This window comes from Podarcis filfolensis (genome assembly GCF_964270895.1).
Source record: "Podarcis filfolensis genome assembly, chromosome: 14".
NCBI lineage: Eukaryota > Metazoa > Chordata > Lepidosauria > Squamata > Lacertidae > Podarcis > Podarcis filfolensis.
This window is the reverse complement of record NC_139616.1, coordinates 5,111,684-5,139,462: the sequence shown is the minus strand read 5'-3', so window position 1 is coordinate 5,139,462 and position 27,779 is coordinate 5,111,684. Positions and strand designations below refer to the sequence as shown.

Here is a 27,779-nt window from a genome sequence, read left to right as displayed (position 1 = left end):
AGCAATACTGGGTCAGATGCAAGTAATGGTGTGGCTCTGTCTAAGGCAGTTTCCCATGTTGCCTTCTCCAAAGACTATGAAGACTGTACCGCATTAGTATGGCATATTCACACTGCTCATCAGGCTCCAAAGAATCCAAATCCTGCAACCTGTCCAAATTATGCCTGCTGGGTGGGCCGTGGCCCAGTAAGAACATCCTGAGTATGGAAGTGTTGGACCTCCTGGTTGGCATCTACTCCAAGTGCAGCCATGACTTGCTGCTCCTGAGGGACAGGCTCATCTCTATGCCCATAAAAGTCCAATATCCAAATATAGCAAGAGAGAAGTTCCCTTTTCCTCCCAGCACAATGCAATGACCCATGAGAGTGTGCAAGGAGACGCTTAAAAGGGCATACTTGCTACCACTGGATTTGACCAGAAAGGCATTGTCGCCATGTCCTGTTGCAGTTGCTATCGCTGCTGCAGGGACTGCACTCCGCAGTGAGCAGTGAGTAGGCAGCCCGCCTGTTGCTCTGGCAAACAGAGAGGCCAGCTTGCCTTTTGTTTTCTTCCTTGTTTGCACACCTGCATTTTCACAGCAATAGCAACAAAGCTCTGGGGATAATTTTTCATTCCATGACTTCACCTGCTAGAAGGAAATCCAGCAAACCTGCTTAAAAGGAAGTACGTTTAAAGCATTTGGCAAAGGAGAGCAAAATGCCACTACAGCTGAATTTATTTTCCCAGCATTCAGCAAATCCACCTCAAAATATACATATAACGCCATCAACATACATGGAACTTTATGCAAAGTTCCATAATCAGACGAGTTGCTCTGCTGCCTGAAAAACCTTCTGATCTTTTTGTTTCTTTTTAAGTAACAGCAAAAATATTTATGAGTCTTGTCCGTTTCTTTGAGTATCGGAAGTCAAGCTATTATTTTTTAAAAAAAACACTGGTACAAATGTGAACATAGCAGTATCTCACTCTTCTTCACACACACTCACCCCAACATCAATAGGGAAACATACCACGTTAGTCCTTTATCCTCCATCCCTCAGTGCCTCCCTTCAAGTACAATATAGATTTGTACTTGAGCGAAACTGGTCTGTATAGTTAAAGCCATGGTTTTCCCAGTAGTGATGTATGGAAGTGAGAGCTGGACCATCAAGAAGGCTGATCACCGAAGAATTGATGCTTTTGAATTATGGGGCTGGAGGAGACTCTTGAGAGTCCCATGGACTGCAAGAAGATCAAACGCATCCATTCTTAAGGAAATTAGCCCTGAGTGCTCACTGGAAGGACCGAGAGCCAGTGTGGTGTAGTGGTTAAGAGCGGTGTACTCGTAATCTGGTGAACCGGGTTCGATTCCCCGTTCCTCCACATGCAGCTGCTGGGTGACCTTGGGCCAGTCACACTTCTTTGAAGGCTCTCAGCCCCACTCACCTCACAGAGTGTTTGTTGTCGGGGAGGAAGGGAAAGGAGAATGTTAGCCGCTTTGAGACTCCTTTGGGTAGTGATAAAGCGGGATATCAAATCCAAAAAAAAAAAAAAAAAGATCGTGAAGCTGAGGCTCCAATACTTTGGCCACCTCATGAGAAGAGAAGACTCCCTGGAAAAGACCCTGATGCTGGGAAAGATGGAGGGCACAAGGAGAAGGGGATGACAGAGGATGAGATGGTTGGATAGTGTTCTCGAAGCTACCAGCATGAGTCTGAGCAAACTGCGGGAGGCAGTGGAAGACAGAAGTGCCTGGCGTGCTCCGGTCCATGGGGTCACGAAGAGTCGGACACGACTAAACGACTAAAGAACAACAACAACATATTTTCTATATGCTTTCTTTTTTATTTATTGCATTTATAGCCCACTTTTTCCACTAAACAGCTCAAGGTGGCACACATCATTCACCTCCTCTTCATTTAATCTCCACATCAACCCTGTGAGGAAAATTGAGGCTGAGAAGCAGTGATTGGCCCAAGGTCACAACCAGCGAGCTGAATGACTGAGTGGGGAGCTGAACCCAGGTCCTAGTCCAACACTCAAACCACTACACACAGCACTGATTTTAAGTTGTTCCAGGGGAAAACTTTATTTACAACATATTGGTCTGACTTGGACATAGCAGTTAAAAATAAGCTATGGTTTAACACAAACAAGCACTAGTGTGCTGACGCCCGCTGCAGTCCCAAACCAGAGGCTGTGCAGAGGCTGGTGCAGGCCCAAACCATTGTGCATGAGCTAGTGCTCAAGGTTTGCTTCTCTCCAAAGTACAAATTGAAGCAAATATTTGTTCTTGGCTTATCCATAGTTTGTTTGCAGGAAACAAACCTCAAGCACTGGTTCAAAGGTAAGAGGAAGCCAGCCTCTGGTTTGTTTCCTCCCTGGGATAGCAAGAGCAGGTGCAGAGGAGGAGTGAAGCAAGGGCTTTGCTAACAAAGGGCACACACACTCTTCTTGTTCAATTTGTTAACATTTGGAATAATTTCTGCACATTTGGATTATGTGGTTTCATAAAATAGGACTACGGTGAAAAATAGTAGTAACAATATAGCATGCAAAACACATTTACAAATGTGGAGGGAGACTTGTGTAAAAGTTTATTGCTTTTTTTAAAAAAAGTCTTTATTAAGTTTTTACATCATATACAATGTACATAAATGTAAAACAAAACAATCAGAATAACAAAACAAATGAGTGTGGGCTAACAAAATTGTAAATCAATTATTGTTTTTTTAAAAACTTTCCGGTTACTGCAGAGATGAGTTATATTTGATGCATGGTTTACTGTGTTTTTATATTTTGTTGGAAGCTACCCAGAGTGGCTGGGGCAACCCAGGCAGGTAGGCAGGATCCTACTACTACTACTACTACTACTACTACTACTACTAATAGCAATAATTTTATCATTTATACCCCATTCATCTGGCTGGGTTGCCCCAGCCACTCTGGGTAGCTTACAGCATATCTAAAAACATCAAGCATTAAAAACCTCCCAATACAGGGCTGCCTTCAGATGTCTCCTAAAAGTTGTGTAATTTTACAATAATAATGCAAGCCCTTCTCTGGGACCTGGATAAGTATGTGTTGAGGAGAGACCCCTCAAGTAGCCCCATAAAAACAACAGCTTCCTATTTTTTATTCAGTTTCACCTGGTGTCACAAGTTTTTTTAAAAAACCAAACAATGTATGCTTTCACAGATCACAGAGGTTGTCAGAATCAGTTTTACTAATGTTGAAACTTTCCTGCTGGTACTAATTAAATTCATCTTCAGTATTTCTTCTAAAGGAACAGAAGGAGTTGGTGAAGAAGGTTCAGACCATATGAAAAGAAGGAAGTTACTACTGGTGTTTTGGCAGAGGACCATCTTTGGTATTGCCTTCCCAAGTGACTTAACTGTTCCTGCAGAACAAACACAATAGCTAGGCTACACCCAGAGCTGGCCGGACTGAATAAGTAACCCAAGCAGCGGTTTGGAAAGGAAATATGAAGGGGCACAGAGGATGCCATGCATAATGGGAGACGCACAGCTCAGAAATCCCTGGCAATGGATGCTGGTGCAGAACTCTCCAGCTCAAACGCTTGCTTAAAGCTTCCCAGTGAACCAAGAAGAAATTTGTATGTAGGTGCCAGGCATGCGTTCCTAGGAGAGAATAAGCGGATAAAAGCCACAAACCTCTCCTTCTGCAACCGACTCATTGGGTGACGCAGTGCTTTTTTCTGGGGGTACGCAGGGGTATGCATACCCCTAAATATTTTGTGAATCTAAGTTTGGCCTCATTGAGGGGCAGTATTTCAATATGAGTAGAAAAATGAGAGTACTCCTAAACATTTTTTTTAGGAGAAAAAAAAAAGCACTGAGGTGATATTAAGCAAGTCTCATACCACAGCCTCATCCACAGGTCTGTATTATGGGAATAATGCCAATTTGCCTTACAAGGCTGCTGGGGCTGATGGGAAACTGGAGTAAAAAACATCTGGAAGGCACCAGATTGGCAAAGTCCACTGTAAGGATTTCCAGCACCAGGTCCTTTGAAGACTTGTACTAGATATGTACCCTGGATGCACTACCCATTATCCCCAAGTGATGCCTACCTGTCAATCAGCTGACATCTCCAGTTGGCAACCCAGCCAGATGGGTGGGGTATAAATTATAATATCATCACCACCATTATTATTTCGGGTTGCCATGTTTCAAAAAGTAAAAACAAGGACACACTGAAAGTTATTGAACTCCGAGACGTATGGCAGCCCTCGATTATCGTGGCTGTTGTTGCTGTTAGCTGATAGGTGGGGCTCAATCCTGCTGGGTGCTGCTTTGCCAGCATGCTCCCTGAAGGAAAGCAGACCCTCCAGTCATCAGCTGTTTGGCGCTGGAGGAAGGCAGATGGGACCGCCCACCTGTTAGTCATCTGATGTCATCATGATTTGGCCCACAGGGGCAAAAAGGATCCCTACCCCTTGTTATATACAGATTCCTATGGGTTTGCGGGTGGTGCTGTAGTCTAAACCACTGAGCCTCTTGGGCTTGCCAATCGGAAGGTCAGCGGTTCGAATCCGTGCGACGGGGTGAGCTCCCATTGCTCAGTCCCAGCTTCTGCCCCCTAGCAGTTCAAGAGCATACCAATGCAAGTACAGTGGTACCTCTGGTTACGAACACGTCTGGTTACGAGCTCCGCTAACCCAGAAGTAGCTGCTCCTGGTTGCGAACTTTGCCCCAGGATGCGAACAGAAATTGCGTGCCAGAGGAGTGCACGCAAGGGGAGGCCCCATTAGCGAAAGCGCACCTCAAGATAAGAACAGTTTCAGCATAAGAATGGACCTCTGGAACAAATTAAGTTCATAACCAGAGGTACCACTGTAGACAAATAGGTACTGCTGCGGCGGGAAGGTAAACAGTGTTTCTGTGCGCTCTTGCACTCATCAAGGTCTTCCGTGCACCAGTAGCAGTTTAGTCATGCTGGCTGCATGACACAGAAAGCTGTCTGTGAACAAACGCCAGCACCCTCAGCCTGAAAAGCGAGATGAGCGCCACACCCCATAGTCACCTTTGACTGGGATTAACTGTCCAGGGGTCCTTTACCTTTTTACATTTATATAAAACCTTGTTTGATCAGATGAAAACCGCCTAGCTTCCCCTTATTCCTGTTTTACACTTATCAGGGAACCTCTGTGTGTTTCGCCCAAAGATACAGACCAGAGGAAAAGCTGCATTTTGTAATTCCAGAGATGAAGAATCAACTGCTTGCACTCCCCTCCCCACCTCGCCCCCAGTAAACTAGCCTGTTTCCTTCTAGTGCAGGACACAGCCCCATTCACATTGTTGAATTAGGATTCATCTGCCCATCCAAGTCAGTAAGTTTCGAGCCAGCCCAGGATCTTTCTCTGCTGCTTTTAACAACATAAAAAAATCTCACTGTGGCTCTTTGCTAAGCATGGATCCTGCAGTGAAGCACGAACTGGCCAATCTGGACTCCAGAGCAGTAAATACTCAGTTACATTAGCAGACCACAGCATAGAGACGATCTTGCAATTAGTGTCTATATTTATTACTGTGATACATACCTAACCCAGTGATGCCACACACAAAAATTGGTATTGGCAAAAGGGACAGATGTAAAACATGTGAACTTCTAAGGTCTGGAAAAGAAAATCCCACCCTGCCTTAGGCAGAGCTGTAGCTATGGGGGTGCCAGCCAGGTTTTTTGCTCCAGGTGAAGCTTCCAAAAGGGTGCCATTGAGGCTCCCAGACGTGTGTGTGTGTGTGTGTGTGTGTGTGTGTGTGTGTGTCTGTGTCTGTGTCTGTGTCTGTGTCTGTGTGTGTACACAAATGCACATGGCTGGGTGCCAAACTAGGTCTTTGACCTGAGTGAAATAAAGCCTAGTTTTGCCCCTTCCTTAGGACAATATCCATACTTTAAAAATCAATCCATCCTCTTCTCCAGGCTCAGCATGCCCCAACTCTTCCTCACAGGACTAAGCCATTTTCTTCCACAATGGCTACAGAAATCCAACCACTATTACCAGCATATTTTAGGGTGGTAATTTTTATTTCATGGTAGGTTCCCAAAGAATTGGCTCATTTTTAAACACATGAATTGAAGAACTGATCTGGATGGAGGAGGAGGAGGATCCCACCCAGCTTTTGCACATTAAATAAGCTCTTGCAACTCAACCACATATTTTCAGGATGAATTTCAGTCCTGAAATTTAAAAGGGATCTGAAATACTATTCATTTCTGTCTGCTGCAGAGCCAGATGCAAAGAGGGTTAATAAGCAACAGAAGCCAGAACATTTATCTAGAGGAAAAACTGAATCACAAACATTCTTCTGAGAAATAAACCCACAATGAACATACAAGTCATGTTTAAACCGTATCATGATACGGATGTCAAGAGTATTCAGTCCAGTATGAAAAAGAGAGAGACTGTGCTGTGTGCATTGAAAAGAAGCAAAAATGAAGAATGACAATTGGTTTTGGAATTCTAGCTTTTAATAAATAATAATAATAATAATAATAATAATAATAATAATAATAATAATTTATTTGTACCCCGCCCATCTGGCCGGGTTTCCCCAACCACTCTGGGTGGCTTCCAATAAAGATTAAAAATACATTAAAATGTCACACATTAAAAACTTCCCTAAACAGGGCTGCCTTCAGATGTCTTCTAAATGTCAGGTAGTTGTTGTTCTCTTTGACATTTGATGGGAGGGCGTTCCACAGGGCAGGCGCCACTACCAAGAAGGCCCTCTGCCTGGTTCCCTGTAGCTTCATTTCTCGCAGGGAGGGAAGTGCCAGAAGGCCCTCAGCACTGGACCTCAGTGTCCGGGCAGAATAATAGGGGTGGAGACACTCCTTCAGGTATACTGGGCCAAGGCCGTTTAGGGCCATTCAAAAAAATATAGAATAGTGATTTGGAAGGGTACATGTATTTCACAAGCAAATGAATTGCAGCTTAATATGTTAAGCTGTATTTTTACTGCACCCTTCCTCCCAAGGAGCTCAACTCAGGGCAGCAATCACTGACCTCTCTCTTCACAACAATCCTGTGAGGTAGATTATCCAAAAAGTAGAAAGTGACCCAAAGTTACCCTAGCGGAACAAGAACACACCTAAATACGTAACACATGAGACTAAAACTATGAACCAACAGGAAAACCTCAGCTTAGTTTTAGCAAAAGGGAAGAGAAGGACAAAATTCCTCGAGTGTGTTTTGAGAAATATGCATTCTGGTCTTCAGACTATTCCCATCAGCCCAGACTAAGTATTTCCCCTCCACTGCTTTCAGGAATACTATTGAATTGGCTCATTACATAGAGATGCTGAAGCCTCAAATCTGCCCACCTCACTGGCTTCAAAACTAATGGAATGCAACCCTAGGAAAAATACTCTGGGACAACAGAGGATAAACACATTTATAGGTCAGTTCCTGCCTCTGGAACAGCAATAGGGGAAGAAAGAATGTGGCGGTGGCTCACACTGACTGCAGCTGTTAAGTCTGGGGCACTCAAATACGTACCTTGTAAAAATGAACAAGTCAAGAAATCCAAGAATAAATACAATTAGCTCTGTCCACAACACTAGTTATCTTTGAAGCCCGGAGGCTTTTTGTTGTTTTTTTAAATAGCTAGCATAGGCATGCTGTTTTTCTTGCAGAGAAGCAAAACCAAGGCCACTGATGGCAAGCCAATGGAAACAACAGCTAGGGCAGGAAGGCATAGCTTCACAGTCAAATCCTAGCTCAGCTGTGGACAGCTAGCCATCAGCCATTGCCAACCTGGTGACCTCCAGATGTTTTGAACGACAGTCCCAATATCACATGGCTGGTGGCAGGGGACACCCCCAGCCCTTTGTGGAGATTAAACATGAGGCTTTCTGCATGCAAAGCAGATGCTCTACCTCTGCCCTATGGCCCTTTCCATGGGTCAAGTTTTAGAAAGGGAGGCAACACCAGACCATTTTTCACATTCCCTGGATTCAGGACATTGTTCCTTTCTAGAATTAAATGGAGGAAAGAAAAGCGGAACATATGAACATCTGTTTCCCAGTGAGCCACTGCCTCTGAGTCCCTTCACACATTTAGGGTTGCCATACTCACATGAAGGGATTGTGAATGCTTGTGCATCTTCCACCACATCAACCACAGAGTGCATTATATAATGTACAAATTAGTTCCATTGGGGCATATCCATATCGTCTTTCCCTAACCTGCTGCCATCCAGATATTTTGGCTGCAACTCCAGTCAACCCTGATCCCTGGGCCAGGCTGAACTAACTGGGCTGATGGGCATTTTAGTCCAAAGCATTTGGAGAGCATTTGAGAAAGCTGGTATATAATTCAACACCTTACAGGGTTACCCAGAAAACCTAGGAAGCTCTATGCTGCCCTAGCGCTTACAAACTAAAATAGACAGGAGGGAAAGAGGGGGAGGTGGAAATGTGGTCATTTTCAATAACACATACTTAAAGCTTGGTTACATTTGGAAATGAGGGAGGGGCTATGAATGTGCTCATTTGGATTATTCTCCCTTCCCCTCCCAAGTCTACACTCTGCGCTGACTTTCATGGTTGTTTTATTAGCAGGATTCAACTCAGGGAAGGAACAAAGCACCACATCAAAGACTCCTGGCAGTCCCTAACAAGAAATAACTCAGAATGCAGTTGGTATTCTCTTGCCTGTCACCAATATGGCTCAATGACACATCCCTTACAAAGATGAAACCATAACATCTCAAGTTAACTCAACATGGGGAACTGACACAGAGAATTAAGAATGTAGCAGGTTTAGAGTCAGGAAATCTGGCAGCTGCCTTGCCATTGGCTTTGGCTTTGTTGTACTCCTGCCTAACAGCCTAAACCTGACAACCATCCCTAAAGCAGGTTATGCCACTGTGTCAACCTGGCAGGCAAGTCCCTGTTTCTAAGCATCTCCATATCCAGTTAAGGGTTTTCAGTGGCAATTAGCAGTAGCCATGTTACTTTGATTCCACGCTCTGCCAGGAGAGCAGAGCAAGACACTTTATAATACAGTGGTACCTCGGGTTAAGAACTTAATTCGTTCAGGAGGTCCGTTCTTAACCTGAAACTGTTCTTAACCTAAGGTACCACTTTAGCTAATGGGGCCTCCCACTGCTGCTGTGCCGCCGCCATGCAATTTCTCTTCTCATCCTGAAGCAAAGTTCTTAACCCGAAATACTATTTCTGGGTTAGCGGAGTTTGTAACCTCAAGCGTCTGTAACCCGAGGTACCACTGTATGGGTTTTCTACTCAGATCTGCTGCCTTTTGCTGCGGTTCTTCTGGCACCTTGCAAGATAAGCCCCCACAAACCCTCTCAGGTCAAGGAGAGCAGATCCAGAGATGGAAAGGCTGCGGTTCTATGCTGGAGTTTCTTCTTTGCACACAAAGGGTCCCAGGTTCAGTCCCCACTGATATCCCCCTGTTGTCCAAACTCTTGGAGAGCTGCAACAAACAAGCAGCATTCTTCAAACTGGTGCCCTCCAGGTGTTGCTGTACTACAACTCCAATCATCCCTGATCATTAGAGGACATCATCTGGGGAAGGGTGGCACAGACTACTGACCCAAGGGTAGTCACTCAAAGCTTCCTATGCTCTTGTAGCCCAGGCTTGAAGACAGCCAGTCATTGGTCACATATTTTTAAAAGATTAACAATTATAGACATTTTTGTAAACTGGGAAAAAAACACCAATTCCTTGTTATTAACCTGCTGCACTGCCACAAGTGACTGATCTGTTTACTCTCAGACTTATACTCCACCCTTCTTCTTAAGACCCCAGAGCAGGTTACAAGTATAAATACGACAACAACAACAACAACAACAACAACAACAACAACAACAATTTATTATTTATACCCCGCCCATCTGGCTGAGTTTCCCCAGCCACTCTGGGAGGCTTCCAATCAAGTGTTAAAAACAATACAGCATTAAATATTAAAAACTTCCCTAAACAGGGCTGCCTTCAGATGTCTTTTAAAAAGAAGACAGCTACTTATTTCCTTCACATCTGAAGGGAGGGCGTTCCACAGGGCGGGTGCTACTACCGAGAAGGCCCTCTGTCTGGTTCCCTGTAACCTCACTTCTCACAGCAACATCTCAACCATCTGTTAGATAAAAATATAAGGGCCAAACTTAAAAGTTTGCACCAAAAAGGTAAGGTTTTCGGCTGTTAAATCACTGGACTGTGACTTGTGAACAGGCAAGCAAATAAAAAGTTAGGTGCGCTAGTAGTGCTTGTAAATTTATTCCCAAGCCTGGTACAACTCAACAACCAGAATCTTTTACATGACAACAAATGTCACTCAATAAAAAGGACTCTCTTGCTCTCTCATGCTAGTACATACCACTCATTTTCTAAAGAGTTCCCCCGCCTCTTTTAGCACTACTGAGGCTGCAACTCCACCCAAGTGCAACAAAGCATTTGCCAAAACTGAGGCCCTGCTTTGTAAGAGCCATAAATCAAGGCTGTGGCCTCCAGACGGCAACCAGCCTCAGACATACAGATTAGTCACAAGGGTGACAGCAGCAAACAATTTATAGATGTTGGGCTCAGCAGACCAGGTGATTCAGCTGACGAGTGCAAGAGGGCTCTGAGAGCCGCCTCTGGCTTCCTGAGATGCTCGCAGCCAGTTGCAAGGAGGCCTCTCAGGCCAATGCCTGGGGTGCCAGAACGTCTCGTAGCTGAGGAAGAAGGCGGCTGATCTAAGTTCCAAATTAACTTCTGGAGGAACAAGGACTGGGTTTTTTCTTCCGATTCAGCCAATTTTGTCAGCAAAAACTAGGTTAAAGAAACACATCAGTGTAGGTCGACGGTAAGCTCTCCACCACGAGCCAACACAACAGAATCTGCTAGAAATTAAGCCTCTGGCTCTAATTTGACAGAGGTGGAACAAAGTGGAGCAGCAATGCCTCGCAGTCGTTCTCAATTGCTGAGGCTGCCAAAAAAATAATACAAGCAGACCAAGAAGTTCAGGTCCCTGGTTTAATGGAGTTAGAGAAACTGTTCACATTGGGGTGAAGAACCTTTGGCCCTCCAGATGTTGCTGAACGACAGCTCCCATCAGCCCCAGCAAGCATGGTCACTGGCCACAGGTAATGGGAGCTGCGTTCAGCAGCACCTGAAGGCCCAGAGGTTCCTTACCCCTGTGCTAACAAGATGATAACTTTGTAGACAGGAAGTCAGGATGAAGGGCTCAAGAGTCTGCTTTGTCATATACCATGATAGCCAAGCATTTTGAAGTGCAATCAATATTGTTGTGCTCATCTGACTTCTCTGAGGTCAGGTTCCCTTTGGAAGGAGGTCACCAGAGGCTTAGTGAAACATGTGAGTTGATTTACACACACACACACACACACACACACACACACACACACAGGTTGAACGTAGAGGGAGACACATAGCTCAAGTGATCAAAGCGACCACCAAAGTCCATTGCTCCCACATCAGATTTCTAGGGCAGTGGTTTCCAATTGGCTATTTACTGAGGACCCCCCATTTTTCAAAAGTCAAGCACGGTCCCCCTACATTTGAAAATTTAGATAACTCTATGATAGCTACCTGTGCAAAGCAATTTTTTGAAGAAAATGTGGGATAGCCCCTAATAAGCAAAGGATTTTAGGTATACTAAAAAACAGACCATAAAATTTATATTACCACAAATTGCCTATCCCTACAGTAGGAAAAATTTGTCTCCATTGCTCCACTACAACTGAATAATTTGTGTCCCTAACTTGCATATGTTCTATATGCAGAAGGCTTTTTATATGAGAAAGTATTCAAATATGCTATTCCTTACTTGTAACCTGAGGTGGTACATTTTAACAAAACTTTGCAGCATCTGGTCCTGCTAACTTGCACATTCAAGACATAGGTGAAGGCTTGGTCAGGGCTTGATAAAGTATTGGTGAAAACTGAGTAGAAAACAGCTAAAATTTTGTAGTAGTAATTTTTTTATTATTATTTAGTCCTCCTGTGCCCAAGTTTCATCCCCTGGCTTAAAGAGATTAATTAGTTATATACGGTACTTATTTGGAGTGAGGTTTTTATTCTTGCTGATTACCCAATAGGAACAACCCGCTTTTTAATTTATTAGGATTCTGCTATACATCTCTTTCCTCCCACCCCCAAATGTAGCCACATAGCTTCCCACAGAAAACAAGAAAACAACATTCACGCAGGCTGCCTTTTACACTAAATAGACCTGGATGATGTATTGATACATCACCCAGGACTGGGATGAGGGGCAGACCGCAATGACAGCTTCACTCGGCAGTATATCACAGGTGAAACCACCACTACTCTTGGCTCCCTCCAGCTGGCGTTGGTAGCAAAGGGACCCAGGAGCAGTGGCGGTTCCACCAGCAATATACCACTGAGTGAAGCCACCATCCCACTCTGCCCTCATACTGACAGAGAGAGAAACAAGCTGCATCGGTGAGGCGCAATCTTCTCTCCCATGAAGACACATCAAATGGATAATACTATCTGTCAACACTCTTTAGTTAAACTCCAGTTATTGCTGCACACACAAATCACTTTTTTCTCCTTTTACCCTCACTAGAAATCTCCGTCTGTGTGCACTGGGCTATATTTCCACCATGGTTCCAAGACAGTTATGTGCATTGATTACCGTACCTTATGCAAGGCAAAGGGAAAAGTCAGGCACCCCTAAGGAAAACTACCATTGAACATACAGTAGATGCAATCCAGGAACAGAGTGGGGGTGCAGAGGGAAAACTGCCTACTTTTCTTCTACCAATTACCATTCCAGCTGCTTCCTTCATACCCACCTCTACACAGCATTTGAAACCTCCATGGTATGCAGAGGAAAGTGAAGTAACTTTCAGGACAATTGGAGCAAATATATCTATAGAATACCAGAGGGAAAATGATTAGGTGCCCCTTCTCTGCCCTTCCTATTTTCCATTTACGGTACTTACACATCAGTGCTTACAAGGTCTTGAAGATATGTTTACAGCAAAAAAGATACTTTAGTTTTATTTTAACAAGATGACTTTATTGGAGGAGAGGATAAAGTTAAGGATTAGTCCATGGAAAGAAGGAGAGCAGTGCTGGTGGTGCCCCTATCGGTTGTGATCTTCCCCAAAGGTATGTGTCGCTAAGTCTCTGGGGACTGCAAACCAAAGCTCTGCATTCAGGGTTTTAACCAAAGCCTACAACCACAAAGCCACCAACATGCAAACTCATCTTATTGCATTTACAGTTCTGTGGTTTTAAGACTGTGGCCAGCATAGCACCACATTCAAGCAGGTACGTAATAGGAAGCATTTAACTGTTCAGCCACCTGCATTCTTGGATCATTTAAATTAAAAGTTGACATGAAGCCTCAGATAAAAAAAAAGCAGTACAAGTTGTCCCACTTTGACTGATGGACTGCAGACAAATAAGAATAGCAGGGGGAGAGCCTCTTCTCATACTGGCCAACCAGATGCCTCTGGGAAACCAGCATGCAGGACCAGAGCTCAAGAACACTCTCCCGTCCCATGGCTTTCAGCAACTAGGTATTCAGGGGCATTACGGCCTTCAACTATGGGGGCAGAGCATAGCTATAATCGCTAGTAGTCCCTGATGGTTTTCTCCTCCATGAATGTCTAATCCTCTTTTAAAGCCCTCCAAGTTGCTGGCCATCACTGCATCCAGTGGGAGTGAGTTCCAAAGTTTAGCTATGTGCTGCAGGAAGAACCTTCTGGAGTCTCTGGGAGAATAAACATCTGGCTGCAGTGGCTTCCAAACAGGTGTACAGTCGTACCTTGGAAGTCAAACAGAATCCATTCCAGATGTCCATTCGACTTCCAAAATGTTCAGAAACCAAAGTGCAACTTCTGATTGGCTGCAGGAGGTGTTCTCCCCTTGCATTCTTGGGATGAACTTCTGTGGACATCAAGGCTGAAGTGTCCATGTTTGCTCAGTAACTGCAATGTCCGCAACACAGCTCTCCAAGAGTGGGAATGGTGTCCCCAGCATAGCCTAAATTGTTGCCTTCCTAAACTATTCAGTGGCTGACAAAGAATATTCCTCTGTTTCCAGAAAGGCAGTCTAACCTTCATGAGCTGCCACAGCTGAGTTGCCGAAATGTCACACCTGTCATCAAAATCAATAAGGCAAGAGAAACACCATCTGAAAAGGTAACCCTGACAAAGGAAGCATTAATAGGTACCAAAATGGATGGCAGAGAGATGAGAAAACCCTTTAGAATGAGTACATATGCACACAGGCATAGTGCTCTCCCAAGAGCCACACTCTGCAGCACTTTCACATGCTATTATGAAAACATAGGATCTAAACCAGGGGTCAGCAAACTTTTTCAGCAGGGGGCCACTCCACTGTCCCTCAGACCTTGTGGGGGGCCAGACTATATTTTTTTTGGGGGGGTGAATGAATTCCTATGCCCCACAAATAACCCAGAGATGCATTTTAAATAAAAGCACACATTCTACTCATGTGAAAACACGCTGATTCCTGGCCCGTCCGCAGGCCAGATTTAGAAAGCGATTGGGCCGGATCTCGCTGCTGGGCCTTAGTTTGCCTACCCATGCTCTAAAATGTGTGTTAGATGGACACTGCATTGAAGAGGCTGCAACCCTGGAATGTCAAAGAGTTTCTGCTAGAAAAGTTACTGTAGGAGATTACAGTGGTACCTCTAGTTATGAACTTAATTTGTTCCGGAGGTCCGTTCTTAACCTGAAACTGTTCTTAACTAGAGGCGTGCTTTCGCTAATGGGGTCTCTTGCTGCTGCTGGGCCGCCGGCACACGATTTCCATTCTCATCCTGGGGCAAAGTTCTCAACTTGAGGTAACTCTTCCAAGTTAGCGGAGTTTGTAACCTGAAGCTTCTGTAACCTGAGGCGTTTGCAACTTGAGGTACCATAGTATTATATTAGAATCTGAACATTATTTGTTTAATGCATTTATATCCCATATTTTTCTCCCAAAGGGCTCAAACTGGCGTACACAATTCTCCCCCTCTAATTTAATCCCCCAAACAATCCTGTGACGTAGGTAAGGCTCAGGGACAATGACTGGCCCAAGGTCACCCAGTGAGCTTCATGGCTGAGTGGGGATTTGAACCCTAGTCTCCCAGGTCCTAGTTCCACACTCTAACCACTACACCACCAGAAAGTATTCAAAAAAATGTTGCTTAAATGCAGTGGGCTGCAAGTGCTTGATACCTCAACAGTAAATGCTGCAAGTTTGGAAACAGATGCAAAGGGACTGTTATAGATTGTGCCCACGAAGGTAAGGGGCATTAACCCTTTTCCGCTGCACCTGTGATTTGAACTAGGGAGGGGAAATCCCATTGGTGCCAATGGGAGCTTTCTTCTTCATGCAGGCGCAGGGACCCCCAATCCAGATCAGGACAACTGTGTGAACAGATAGTTAAATCTCCCGCCCCACCAGAGTTCTGATCCATGTTGGGTTCTCTGAGCCTGCAATTTATACATTAAATAATCACTCCACACTTTGCTAATTACATCATCTAGTTTGGCCTCTGACCTAAAAGGAAATGAGCTAAAGTTGAATATGTTTATACAACACCCCACCTGATCCAGACATCAAGGCATTAAAGGGGCAGAGTTCATAGACTTGCATTTAAGGGCATCAGTTTCATAACTGTAGCACAGCAAAGGCATTTGTGGCTGTGGCTTGGCACCCACCATGATCGGGGGGGCGGGGGGAGAGAAATAAAAGACCCTTATGCAAGCTTATTTACATGAAGCTTCCAATGTACTGTTGAGCAGTAATTCATGCTTCATTTGCAAAGGGAGTCTCAGTGCTGAGCAATCCACCCACCCAAACAGCCCCAGCCAAGTTAACTCCACAAAGACTGCAAGATCCAACCTAACTGTCCTGCATGTCTATAGGGGGCATGGAACCCAAAGCTCTGCTGATGGATTCTCAGAAATAGGTCCCACTGATTTCAAGGGATCCAATTCCAAATTCCATAGAGCTTTCCAGCTGCCAATCCAGAGATTCTTCCTGTAAGCTTCAAATCCAGAGCTGGATCAGAAGAGACAGCAGCGGTAGCTCCTGGGACCTGTTTTATCTTGTATACTACAAAAGTGAGACCCCAGGTCTCCTACACAGCATGCAGGGAAGGGTGCAGGAGATAGGATCAGTGTGGCAAGAGTTTTAGAAAGAAGAGACCAGGCTACACATTTATGTGCACAGAACTTTATGAAACAGATATATTTCACACAAACATGTCAAGGTTCGTTTTTTTTAATGCAACAGTTCTGTAGGATCAGTATTACAAAGGAGACGTTTTCACAATTTCTGCCTCTGGGGAACCTTTCACTGATCAATCCATCTGCTGCAGAACAGCTACATCTTGGACGTGGAGCCTGGAACATTCCATATACCTAGTTCACAAACGGCCAGCCAGAAACCACCATCAGAGTCAAAGCTGCAAGAGGCATCAGTCCAATTGACGTGAGGAGCTCTTAAGACATCCAATACAGCTGTCATAAGAAACTGCCTTGCACCGGGGTAGGACACCAGTATCCATCTAGCCCAGTCCTGTTCATCTGACTCGTAGCAGTTCTCTAGACTTTTCCTAGGTCTACAATCAATTTTTCTTATTTTTACTGGGGATGGTGGGGACTGAACTCAGGAACATCTGCAAACATGAGTTCAAGTACAGCAGAAACATGTCCACTGTTACCATTCTGATTGTCTAGTTCAGTGATAGCCAAACTTGGCCCTCCAGCTGTTTGGGGACTACAATTCCCATCATCCCTGACCACTGATCCTGTTAGCTAGGGATGATGGAAGTTGTAGTCTCAAAACAGCTGGAGGGCCAAGTTTGGCCATCACTGGTCTAGTTCAAAATCCACCAATTAGCTCCCAAGGTAGCCCAGGGCTGCTGAAAACACTATTTGCAAGTCACTGCTGTAAAGGTAATATTATAACACCTCTGGGCCTAACTACACCTTTTGGTAACTGTTTCCTGTTTTTCTTCAATTAATTGCATGCACAGACAGGGGGCAGGAGTTGGGATCACAGTGCACAGAGAAATGGGAAGTTTATACCTCCCCTCCACAGGCTTAGAAATATTCCCATTCTTTCCAACAGGATTTTTCTCTCTCTAAGCCTTGTAGCTGCACAGTTGGTCAGGTTTTTTGTGTGTTTTTTTAGCATGAGGTGGTGACTAGGGAGGGAAGGGGATAAATCTATCCTCCCTCCCTCTGTGCTGTGATCCTGACAGTAATTTGGAGGGAGATATGCCTGCAATTAATTAATGAAAAACAAGAGCCAGAGCTGCACAGTATGCATTAAACATAATGTGGAGCTGAACCCTTGGCATTGGAAGGCTCCATACATTGTCTTGATCTGCCCAGAGTGTGGATTCCTTTTCTGCTTCCTGCCTTTAACAGCTCTGCCAGGGAACCTCCTTGCATCCTTCTTGGTAGTGGCGCCCTGTGGAACACCCTCCTTTCAGATGTCAAGAAGATAAAGAACTACAGTGGTACCTTGGTTCCTGAACTCAATCTGTTCTGGAAGTCCATTCAAATTCCAAAATGTTCACAAACCAAGACACGGCTTCTGATTGGCTGATTGGCTCCGGAAACAATGTCGACAGCTTAAATGGATGTTCAGCTTCCAAAAAAGTTCGCAAACCGGAACAGTTACCTCCAGGTTTGTGACGTTCAGGAACCGATTTGTTCGGGAACCAAGGTACCACTGTATATAACTTTTAGAAGACACCTGTAGGTATCTGTATCGAGAAATTTTTAATGTTTGATGTTTTACTATGTTTTTATATATGTTGTAAGCCACTCAGAGCGACTGGGGAGTCCCAGCCGGATGGGCAGAGTATTATTATTATTATTATTATTATTATTATTATTATTATTATTATCCCACTCCACAGGTAACTGCTAGCTTGCCAGATGGTTTCATCCTGAAAGGGCACTGTGTTGGAAAAGAAAAGCAAGCACTTCACATTTTATTCTGCAATGGAAGATCTATTGCAGTGGATAAAAAACACGGACAGATCTGTTGCATCAGCAAATTAAAAGTGGTGCTGCAGTGCTCAGACTGCTGTGTTGGGGCACCACTGTGCAGGATGCAATGACAGCACAAACACTTAGAGAAGACACAGCAGCCCAAAAGAGAATCGTTGGTTTCCAGTTTTAGGTTGGTTTAGGACAAGAGTGGGCCAGTGCACTTTTCAGAGGTGCAAAAAGGGACCAGTGCCAACAATCTCATATGCTGCACAGACTAGATCCATCAGCTCAAGATTTCTTCAGCCATACAAAACTACTTCAGAAGACTTGACAGACTGTGGGAAAAGATTACCAATAGAGGTAATTATCTCTGTTTTGGGGTGTTTTTCGCAGTGGCAGACTGGGAGATGAATACATCTGGCCCCCTGGAGTATAATTCCTCAAGGCACCTATCACCAATATAGAATCAGAATAAGCAGCCTACAAGTCAAACCATCCACCCATTTATGTCAGCAGTGGCTATTCACTATGCTTTCTTATATGCTCAGATTTGGGCAGGTGCTCACCTTGGATCTACAGAAGCTGTTCGCTCTAAGTTCCTAAGGCAATTTTTTTCTGTTCCATTCTGTGTTTCAAATGCTTCATTGCGCTTGGAGGCTAATCTCCCCCCTGTTGAATTACAGATTTGGTGCAGGACATTTAATTATTGGCTTCAGCTAAATTTAAACCTCGCCAGTCTACTACCCTTAGTATCACAAGATTGCCATGAGAGCACTTGGACTAAAATTGTCAACCTAAAGCTTTACTTTTCTGGTTTATCACCAGAACAGTTATTAACACTGGGCTTCAGTAAAGCAAATAATTTAGTGACAGAATAATTTCGCCACGATAAGGAAATTTTGTCCATGGTATGATTATTTTCCACCTTGTCATTTTGATACAGTAGCACCCTATTTGCAAAATTTAACAATTCCAAAGTACAGATGCGCTTTGACTTACACAAGATTAAATATACTGTCTTTAGCTGTACTTGAAAGTCAATGTCAAAAAAAATCTGCTGGAAAAACGGTTATGTCCATGTGCAGATGACAGTATTGAATCAGTAGCTCACATGCTTCTGGCTTCCACTCTTTATAAAGATTTGAGGAGTGAGGTTAGTACCCCTCTACTACTATCCATACCAGGTCGCCTAGCAAATCAAGGTAATCAGGTGACAGCAAAAACTGCAAAAAAATTAGCTGGGAAAATTAGAAAAAGATCTATTATTTGATTATTGATGTAAACCTCCAGAATGTATTTTGTAAAGTTAGGTTTTTACCTCTATTTTCAGTACACTGTATTTTATTTTATTGCTATGACTAGTGGCTGATGAAAATAAAGGTTCTTCTGATTCTATGTTTTTGGTCTATTTTTATTAATAATATCTAGGTACAGAATAATAAAAAATGTCTTCAGAAGTACAGATATTTGTCAGGCTCTCTACTATTTCAGACAAGAGTCTTACGCAGCCCTAGCTGGAGATGCCAGAGGCTACTGAACCTGGAAACATTTTCCATGCAAAGCAGGCTCCATCGTTGAGCTATCTATGAAGGGATGGTTCAGGGGTCAGCAAACGTTTTCAGCAGGGGGCTGGTCCACTGTCCCTCAGACCTTGTGGGGGGCCGGACTATATTGGGGGGGGGGTGAATGAATTCCTATGCCCCACAAATAACCCAGAGATGCATTTTAAATAAAAGGGCACATTCTACTCATGTAAAAACACGCTGATTCCCGGACCGTCCGCGGGCCACATTTAGAAGGCAACTGGGCCGGATCCAGCCCCCGGGCCTTAGTTTGCCTACCCATGGTTGAAAGTGACACAATCACAATAACAAATTTTGCAGTGGATTGTATCTAATCTTAATTTAGGAGCAAGGCAGAGGAAAGAGTGAGAGATTCAGATTTTCGACCTCAAGTGTCAAAATGTCTTGGGTCAACCTGGATTACCAGTTTAACCTGCAGCACAACATTTTTCTCTATCAGTCCTATGGTTGAAATAAGATGCATTCAAGGCGTCCACCTGACTCCCCTGCCTGCCTGCCAACAGCCCCAGGGCCAAAACAACCAAAAGCAATCACACCTGTGTGTCCTGAACACGGCTTTGCCTCTTACTGACTTCAGAGGAGCTTGTTTAGTGGGGCTGGTAAAATCCCACAAACACCAGTAACCAGTGTGTCCAGCGACATCCAGCCTCTACTGAGACTTGAGGTGGACTGAGAAGCAGCCATGGACTCTGATCCAAGTGGAGGATAGAGCACAAGCATCTCACCCAGAACAGTCTGGTAGCATCTTGTGCTTCATGGCTCAGGTTAAGGAGCCCTCCATCCAGACAGGCGGATTACTCTCACGTACGGAATCCCTTCCGGAAGTCTGTTCGTGAGTTGATCCGGGTCGCTAGTAGAAGCACGGTTCTGCGTGTGGGCATTCGGAGGCAGCGTCATTCTGTGCATGTGCAGATGGCGGCAGCTGCTTCTGTGCATGTGCAGATGGCAGAAGCCACTTCTGCGCATGCGCTAACAGCAGAAGCCGCTTCTGTGCATGCGCAAATCGTGGCAACCCAGTATTTACTTCCAGAATTGTTCGCAAGTTGAATGAATTTGTAGAGGACAAGGCTACCAATGGCTACTAGCCACTATGACTAGTTGCTGGGAATCGCAAGCGGGCAGAGTGTGGTTTCGCTCATGTGCAGCTTGCAGGCTTCCCACAGTGAGAACAGAATGCTGGACTAGATGGACCATTGGCCTGATCCAGCAGATTCATCTTTTTTTCTTATGTTCAGAGGCTATGGCTTCACAGAGGCCTGTGAACCCTCACTGGCCTCTTGCATCACCTGCCCATGGCACCACCAAGTCAGAGGTGGGGGCATGTGACAGCTGGAGGTGTGGGAGCAACCACATGCCATGGTGGATAAGGGTTAATTACAGACTCCGCTATTAGACACCACCATTACAGGACTGTATGCTTTAAAACAGTAATCCAAAACAAGCCTCCACAAGTCAACTGTGCCAATCTTTGGCCCTCCAGATGTTTTGGACTAGCTAGTACAGCTGTTTTCCCATCAACCAACCATCATACAACCTGGGCTGGAGGTGATGGGAATAATGGTCAAAAACACCTGCAGGACATTAGATTGAAGATGGCTGTCTTCGATAAGCAAAAGAAATCTGATGGATCAACTCATAAGCAAGGAGGGATCAGAAAAAGGTCTACAAGTTTTCGCAACAGATGTGTTGTATTTTCTCTCTTCTTTTTCAGAATATCGTGTTCTCTCTGTCTTCAAGTGTTTAAAAAAGATAGAGGTTATCAGCCTGCAGTACTATTTTCAAATCAGCCGTCCTGCAGACACCTAAAAGTTAAGCTTGTCTGACAATCTAACCACCTGGAAGCTGTTTACTCTCAAAGCGAGCGACTGGCCTCTGTGTGGGGGCTAAACCATCCTTGAAGGCTCAAGAAGCAGCACATGTGGGGCATGGGTGCCAAGCATTCCCAATGGGTCACCTTGTGAGGAGAGAAGGTTCATGCAGGGCAGTGTTCCCAAAACTTATAATAATTGCATACCCCTTTTGAGAGTTTAGTCTTACCCCTTCGCAGAGAATTTTGAGAGTTTAGTCTTACCCCTTCCCAGGCAAAGACATTTAGGGGGCATTTTTAATAATAATATTTTATCCAGACTAGAGCAAATACTATACATGTGGTATTTTAAAAAATAAAAATAATGCCCTATATCCTTTGAAATCCTTTCACATACCCCTGGAGGTATGCCTACCACACTTTGGGAAACACTAGTGCAGGCCATCATTATGGTATCAGAGCAGACTCCAAAAGCACTCCTAAGTCAAGCCTCAAGGTTAGGAAAAAGTCACCAGTGATGGCTGGCCAAAGAAAACAAGAGAAAAGCTTCCAGTCTCTTCAACAGATAAAACAGGCAGCCATAGTCAATTAGAGGAATCTGCTGGAACAGCACAGAAAGTTCCATCTTTTCCCAGCATCCTGGTTTCCTACCAGCTGCCTCTGGGAATCCCATGAGCAGGGCACCAACTCAGGAGTCTTCTCTCTCCACCCCCCCCCCCCGTTATTTGCCCCCAGCATCTGCCTCTATTTAGCCTGTGAAGAGGAGAGATCTCCACCGCCACTGATCTGTCTAATCCCCAGTTTTTAAAGAGTTGGGGGGAAGCCCAAGTACAGTAAAAGAATGGCAAATATATTGTTCTGGCTGTCCTTACAACCATCTGACAAGGCAGTCCAGTGCTCCTATCTACACTGCATAGGTGAGGGAACTGAAACATAACCCTTTGTGTAAGGCAGAGCCCTAGCTACGGGGTTAGGGGAGTGGGGAGAGGAGGGCTAGCCAGTGTTTTTGTCCCGGGTGAGGCTTCCAGAAGGGCACCATTGAAGCTCCCAGCCTGTGTCTGTGCATGTGTGTGCAAATGCACATGGTGCCAAACTGGGTCTTTGACCCATGTAAATAAAGCCTAACTTTGCCCCTACATAAGGCCACAGAAGTCCCTAAGTTCCAAAACACACTGCCACCTCACCACTGCTGCCCAACAAATGAGGCCCAGGTGGCAGGCCTGACTGTTTCACAGAAGCCAGCAATGACAAGATAGTCATCAAGCCTCTAGTGATCTGCTGGCAGAGTGGGCTTAACTTGGCACCAGGCCACGCACTGTACTTGAGGGATGGGCTTTGGTAAGAAATGTGATGCCTAAGACCAGGGGCAGGCAACCTAAGGCCCAGGGCCAGATGTGACCCAATCGCCTTCTCAGTCCGGCCCACAGACAGTCCAGGAATCAGCGTGTTTTTACATGTGTAGAATGTGTGCTTTTATTTAAAATGCATCTCTGGGTTATTTGTGGGGCATAGGAATTTGTTCATATTTTTTTTTCAAAACATAGTCCGGCCCACCACATGGTCTGAGGGACGACGGACCGGCCCACGGCTGAAAAAGGTTGCTGACCCCTGCCTAAGAGACATTGTTTGAAGCCTCAAAGACATTGTCGGGTGCCTTTTTCAGACCAGCTGCACTGTGCAAAACAGGAGCCGCACCCCAGAATCCACCGCAAAGTATTGTCAGTTGCACCTCTTGTGTAGCATGCTGCTTCACCCCTTAAAATCCAAGTCAAGCAACCACTTGACTTCCTTGCTCAGTTGGGTTGGTCACAAGTGTCTGCTTCAGCTTTGAAAAGGCAGACAGGCTTTAGTGGCTTCTTGATCTCCTAGAAGACTCAACGGGTCTTGTGAGGTAGGTGTTTACTTTTCCTCATATGCCAGCAAAGGGTGGGAGGGGGGACCAAATTCCTGAATGAGCATATGGACAGAACAGCTTCTATGCCTTCACGTCATGCACCCTCCACCTCAAGCCAAGACAGTCCAGCTAACCTTGTAACTATGCCAACGCCCAGCATTCAAGAAAGGCATTCATTTGAGCCTTGAGGACACCAAGCACCTTCTTACATATGCAGGAATCCTGCCAGCTCCACCTCCAGGCTCTCTGACTTTTGCTTTCATGTGGTAAACAAAGAGCTCTCTAGGTAACCCATCCAACTAGTGAATTGTGCTTCCTTCCTCCTTTCCACCCACCTTGTGCTATAAGGAGGAGAAGCTGCAAGCAAACCAGAGCCAAAATAGTGACAAAAAATAGTGACAGTTGCCTCACCAAAAGCTGGGCCATCATCACCAACATGTGGCTTACCCCTGGCCTCCAAGTTCAGTACCTTTGGAGAGAAGAGATGGAGACTTCTATATGCTTAAGAAACTGGCACTGGCTCAGAGAAAGGAGAGGAAGTAGAATGGACAGCTCTGAAAAAGGCGCCATCATCAATTTCTAAAGGACAATGAAAAGGCAGGCAGAGGTATCCATTCCACTAGTGGGTGGTCATCAGAAACCCAGAAGTCGCTGGGAAGACCAACAGTTTAAAAAGCCTTGCAAATCAGCAGAACACCCAGAACAGAGTCAGACTGCAAAAACCAAAGAAAATTTGGGGACATCCTTCCAGAAGTATTGAGCAGAGGATGGAGAGAAGTAATGCAAGAGAACACCAAAGAGGAAGCCAAGAGCCAGGAGAGCATGTTCTGGAGCTCATGGGCCTGCCCAGAACATTTTGATGCCAACAGGTGAGAAATCCAAGGGGCACTTCTCCACCACCGCCCCTCTAGACGCAATTCTGCAGAAAATTCTCCTGCACAAGCCCCATTGAAATGAATCAGAGTTGCAGCACAATGGAACTTGTGCAGGAGAACTTTCCATAGTAAGACTGGATCTTACACATCTCTCCCATTCTGAGACACTTACATATGGCCAAAATCCTCATGGTAGGCAGTAACGAAGCAGAAGCAAACCGAGAAAGCACAGCATGTGAACAAGGATCTCCTTTCTGGAAAGGATCCAGCAAGGCATTGAAGGAGGATGGCAGCAGAGGCCCACACATCTGCTGAATAAGTTGTAGCATGAGTAATTTGGGTGGTAAAGCTTCTCTCTGCTTCCTTCTCATGCCAGGCTAACCACCCCCCATGGAAATTCAGAGCAGATGTTCCCCAGCACCCTCCCACACACTGCCACCCCTCCTCCTTAAAAAAAGCACAAAAGTAGCTCCAGCAATTCCTAGCCCAGTCTTCACAAACTGGGGCACCAGGCTGCAGGGGGGACTGACCACAATCAACAAAATAAATCTGATGGCAAATCCTCCAAGTGTCCCTATTTTCCAGGGATGTCCTGTCCCTGTTTCTGATTTGATCCTGGAATGTCTCGCTTTTTCTCAGGATGTCCCTATTTTCATTGGAGAAATATTGGAGTAAAGAGTTATCCAACCTGTGAGCCGTCTGAAGGCAATCCTGTATATGGAAGTTTTTTTAAATAAATGTTTACTGTTTTATTATGTTTTTAATATATGTTGGAAGCTGCCCAGAGTGCTGGGGCAACCCAATAAGATGTGTGGAATATAAATAGTAAAATTATCATTATGGAATGGGATGTCCCTATTTTCACTGGATAAATTTTGGAGGGTATATGATGGATCAAGTCACAAGGAAGAAAAGGTGTTGTTGGATTACAACTTGCATCAGCCCAGCCAGCACAGCAGCGCTAACTCCAGCCCCAGGCCATGCTGCCAGGAACTGATGTGAGTTTTGGAAAGCCAGAGCACAAGACCAAGGGCCTGCTTCCCAAGGTGGACACTGATTCTCAAGAGGCAATCATAGAATTGTAGAGTTGGAAGGGACCCCAAGCATCATCTAGTCCAACCCCCTGCAATCTCAACATGCGATCCTTCATCCAGTTTGAAACCATACAGAACCCTGCTTAGCTTGCCCCATGTGCTCGCAGTTTTCCTACTGCACCGCCGCCAAGGGGTAGCCAGCAGCTCCTTCGCCCCCGTCTGATTTTACACGGCCAGCTCCTCGCGAGAAGGGCCTGTCCAGCCTTCACTCCGGCTCGCGGAGCTCTAAACAGCATGATATACGCCAATGACGTTACAGACACAAAACGACACCGCGGCACAAAAGCTTCCATGGGCCAGAATCCACTCCAACCAAGAGGGAGAAACAAAACAAATGTGCGCAAATCCGAGGAGGCTTTTTCCCGAGTAACTAACTGCCCGTTTTTTTTAGGGGGGGGGCGTTAATTGCAAAGAGCAAGAGACAAGAATATATTCGGTGGGCGTGTGATGCCTATATTTCTCTGGCTTTCCCTCCGCCCCGGCTACACACACAGCTTCCCCGCTCTTGCAGAACCAAGCGAACTTCGCCGCCCGCGACTTTCCGATTTGGCCCCCAAACCGGGCGGCGAAGGCGGCAGGGGAGGCTTGGGTCCTCCCGCCCGGCTCCGGCGCGAAGAGGCCGCGTGCGCTACGAGCCGAGCGCCCCTGGTACCCCGCGGCCGAGGCCCACGGAGGCTCACTCACCATGGCTCGCTGGCTGGCCGGCTGCGCTCCGGCTCCGGCTGCTGTCTCGCTCACTGGCAGGCTGGGCTCAAGGCGCTCCGGCCCGAGCGCGGCGGTGAGGAGGCCGGCGGGGCGCCCGCGCCATCACACAGCCAGCCGCCGCCGCCGCCGAGTCCTGAGGGAACTTTGGAGCCGGCGCGAGTGGAGCTGGGCGGCGCCTCCCCTCCGGGCTCCTCCCGCCGGCCCGCCGGCCGCGCCTCGTTTCCCATACAAGGCCGAACCGGCGCCGGCCCGCCCAGCCTGCGCGCCCTTTCCTGAGGGGGAGCCCGGCGTGGAGCCAGCGCAGGCGGGCGGGCGAGCGGGCGGCTCCGCTGAGGGAAGCGGCTGCACGCTCCGCGAGCGCTAGGCGGGAGCCTACTGCCCAGTCCGCGCATTACAGTCCTGCCTGTTCGGTGCAGGTTTTGAATGGCTGGTATTGTTTCGTTACGTTTTCCTCACAACGACCCTGTGAGGTAGGCCGGGGGCCAGGTCCTTCCACTCTCCATCTTCTAAGTCAGCATTTCTTCCAGGAAGGTGCTGTTGGGCAAGGAAAGGAACCCAACTTGCCAAGCTAAAAGATTTAAGACAACTTACAGAGAGATAGAAAAGTCCCCCCTCCGCGGCCAAAAATAAAAGTGTTCCTTAATATAAAGCCCTCTCGCTTGAAATACAGTGGTACCTTGGGTTAAGAACTTAATTCGTTCCGGAGGTCCGTACTTAACCTGAAACTGTTCTTAACCTGAAGCACCACTTTAGCTAATGGGGCCTCCTGCTGCTGCCGTGCCGCCGGAGCATGATTTCTGTTCTCATCCTGAAGCAAAGTTCTTAACCCGAGGTACTATTTATGGGATAGCAAAGTCTGTAACCTGAAGCGTATGTAACCTGATGCGTATGTAACCTGAGGTACCACTGTATTTCCCCACACTGTTGATTGGTTCTGCCATAGGTAACACCCCTGAATAATTTGGCCCTCTTCCAAAGCGTTACTGATTGCGATTGTGAAGGCAAAACATTGCAACCATGGCTAGTAGTCGCTGTTTGCCTTCTCCTTCATTGTCTGATCCTCCTTTAAAACCATCCAAGTTGTTAATACACTGCGGTGTCCAGACCGGACTAGGACCCAGGTGTCCAGGGTTCAAGTCCCCTCTTGGCTATCAAGCTCCCTGGGTGACCTTGGACCAGGTTTCGGGCTCTCAGCCTAGCCTACCTCACAGGGTTATTGTGAGGATAATTTGGAGAGAGGAATTGCATCTTGTACACCACTTTGAGTTCCTCGGAGAAAAGATGGAGTTTTCATGTAATAATACAATAAAGCACCAAGAAAGGCCTCCAGGTGCACAAACATGTTTTAAAAAGATGCCTGGAGGTGGCAAATGTGTGTGAGCACCCAGGCAGAGAGAGAAGGTGGCTCCATAATACAATGAAGCCCCCCCAAAAATTTTTTTTAAAGAAGATCTAATACACCGTGACCAAATGATGGACCACTAGCCAGCCAACACCTGGGCAAACAGGTGAGTTTTAAGGAGGCGCCAGAAACTGGACCACAGTCCTGGCCTGCCTTCTTTTCTCGATTATCCAGAGGGATGCAAAGCTGGGAGGGTTTGGGGAAACTCTTAAAGAAAGCCTAGATCCAGCTGCATGAGCCTTCTGCTTGGGGGTAAATGCAGGGCTGGGCCAGATGCTTGGCAGCTGCCTGAAGTCATCCAGTGGTGCCATGGGCCTGGCAGAGAGAGCGTTCCTGGAGCCCAGAGCCCATTGGCTCCAGTCCTTGGCCAGGCTCTGACCTCACAACCAGCTGGGGAATCCTGCGGAATGTTTTGTTTCCTAGGAGGCCAGGTGAGTTCTAGGAGGCTTGGG

The 27,779-nt window shown here is 46.0% G+C and overlaps 1 protein-coding gene across 2 annotated transcripts in view; it reads right to left on the bottom strand.

The window, feature by feature from the left end:
- Nucleotides 1-26,250, bottom strand: part of MYO1E (myosin IE) — a 105,181-nt gene extending 78,931 nt beyond the window's left edge. The window contains exon 1 of one of the 2 annotated variants that reach the window (XM_083586325.1): nt 25,905-26,250. In XM_083586325.1, coding sequence (XP_083442451.1) covers nt 25,905-25,907 — 3 coding nt within the window. In that variant the 5' untranslated portion in view covers nt 25,908-26,250. Of the gene's footprint in view, nt 1-25,900 lie in introns of both variants that reach the window. The other variant, XM_083586326.1, reaches the window with a different exon arrangement.
- Between the last annotated feature and the right edge of the window lie 1,529 nt (nt 26,251-27,779).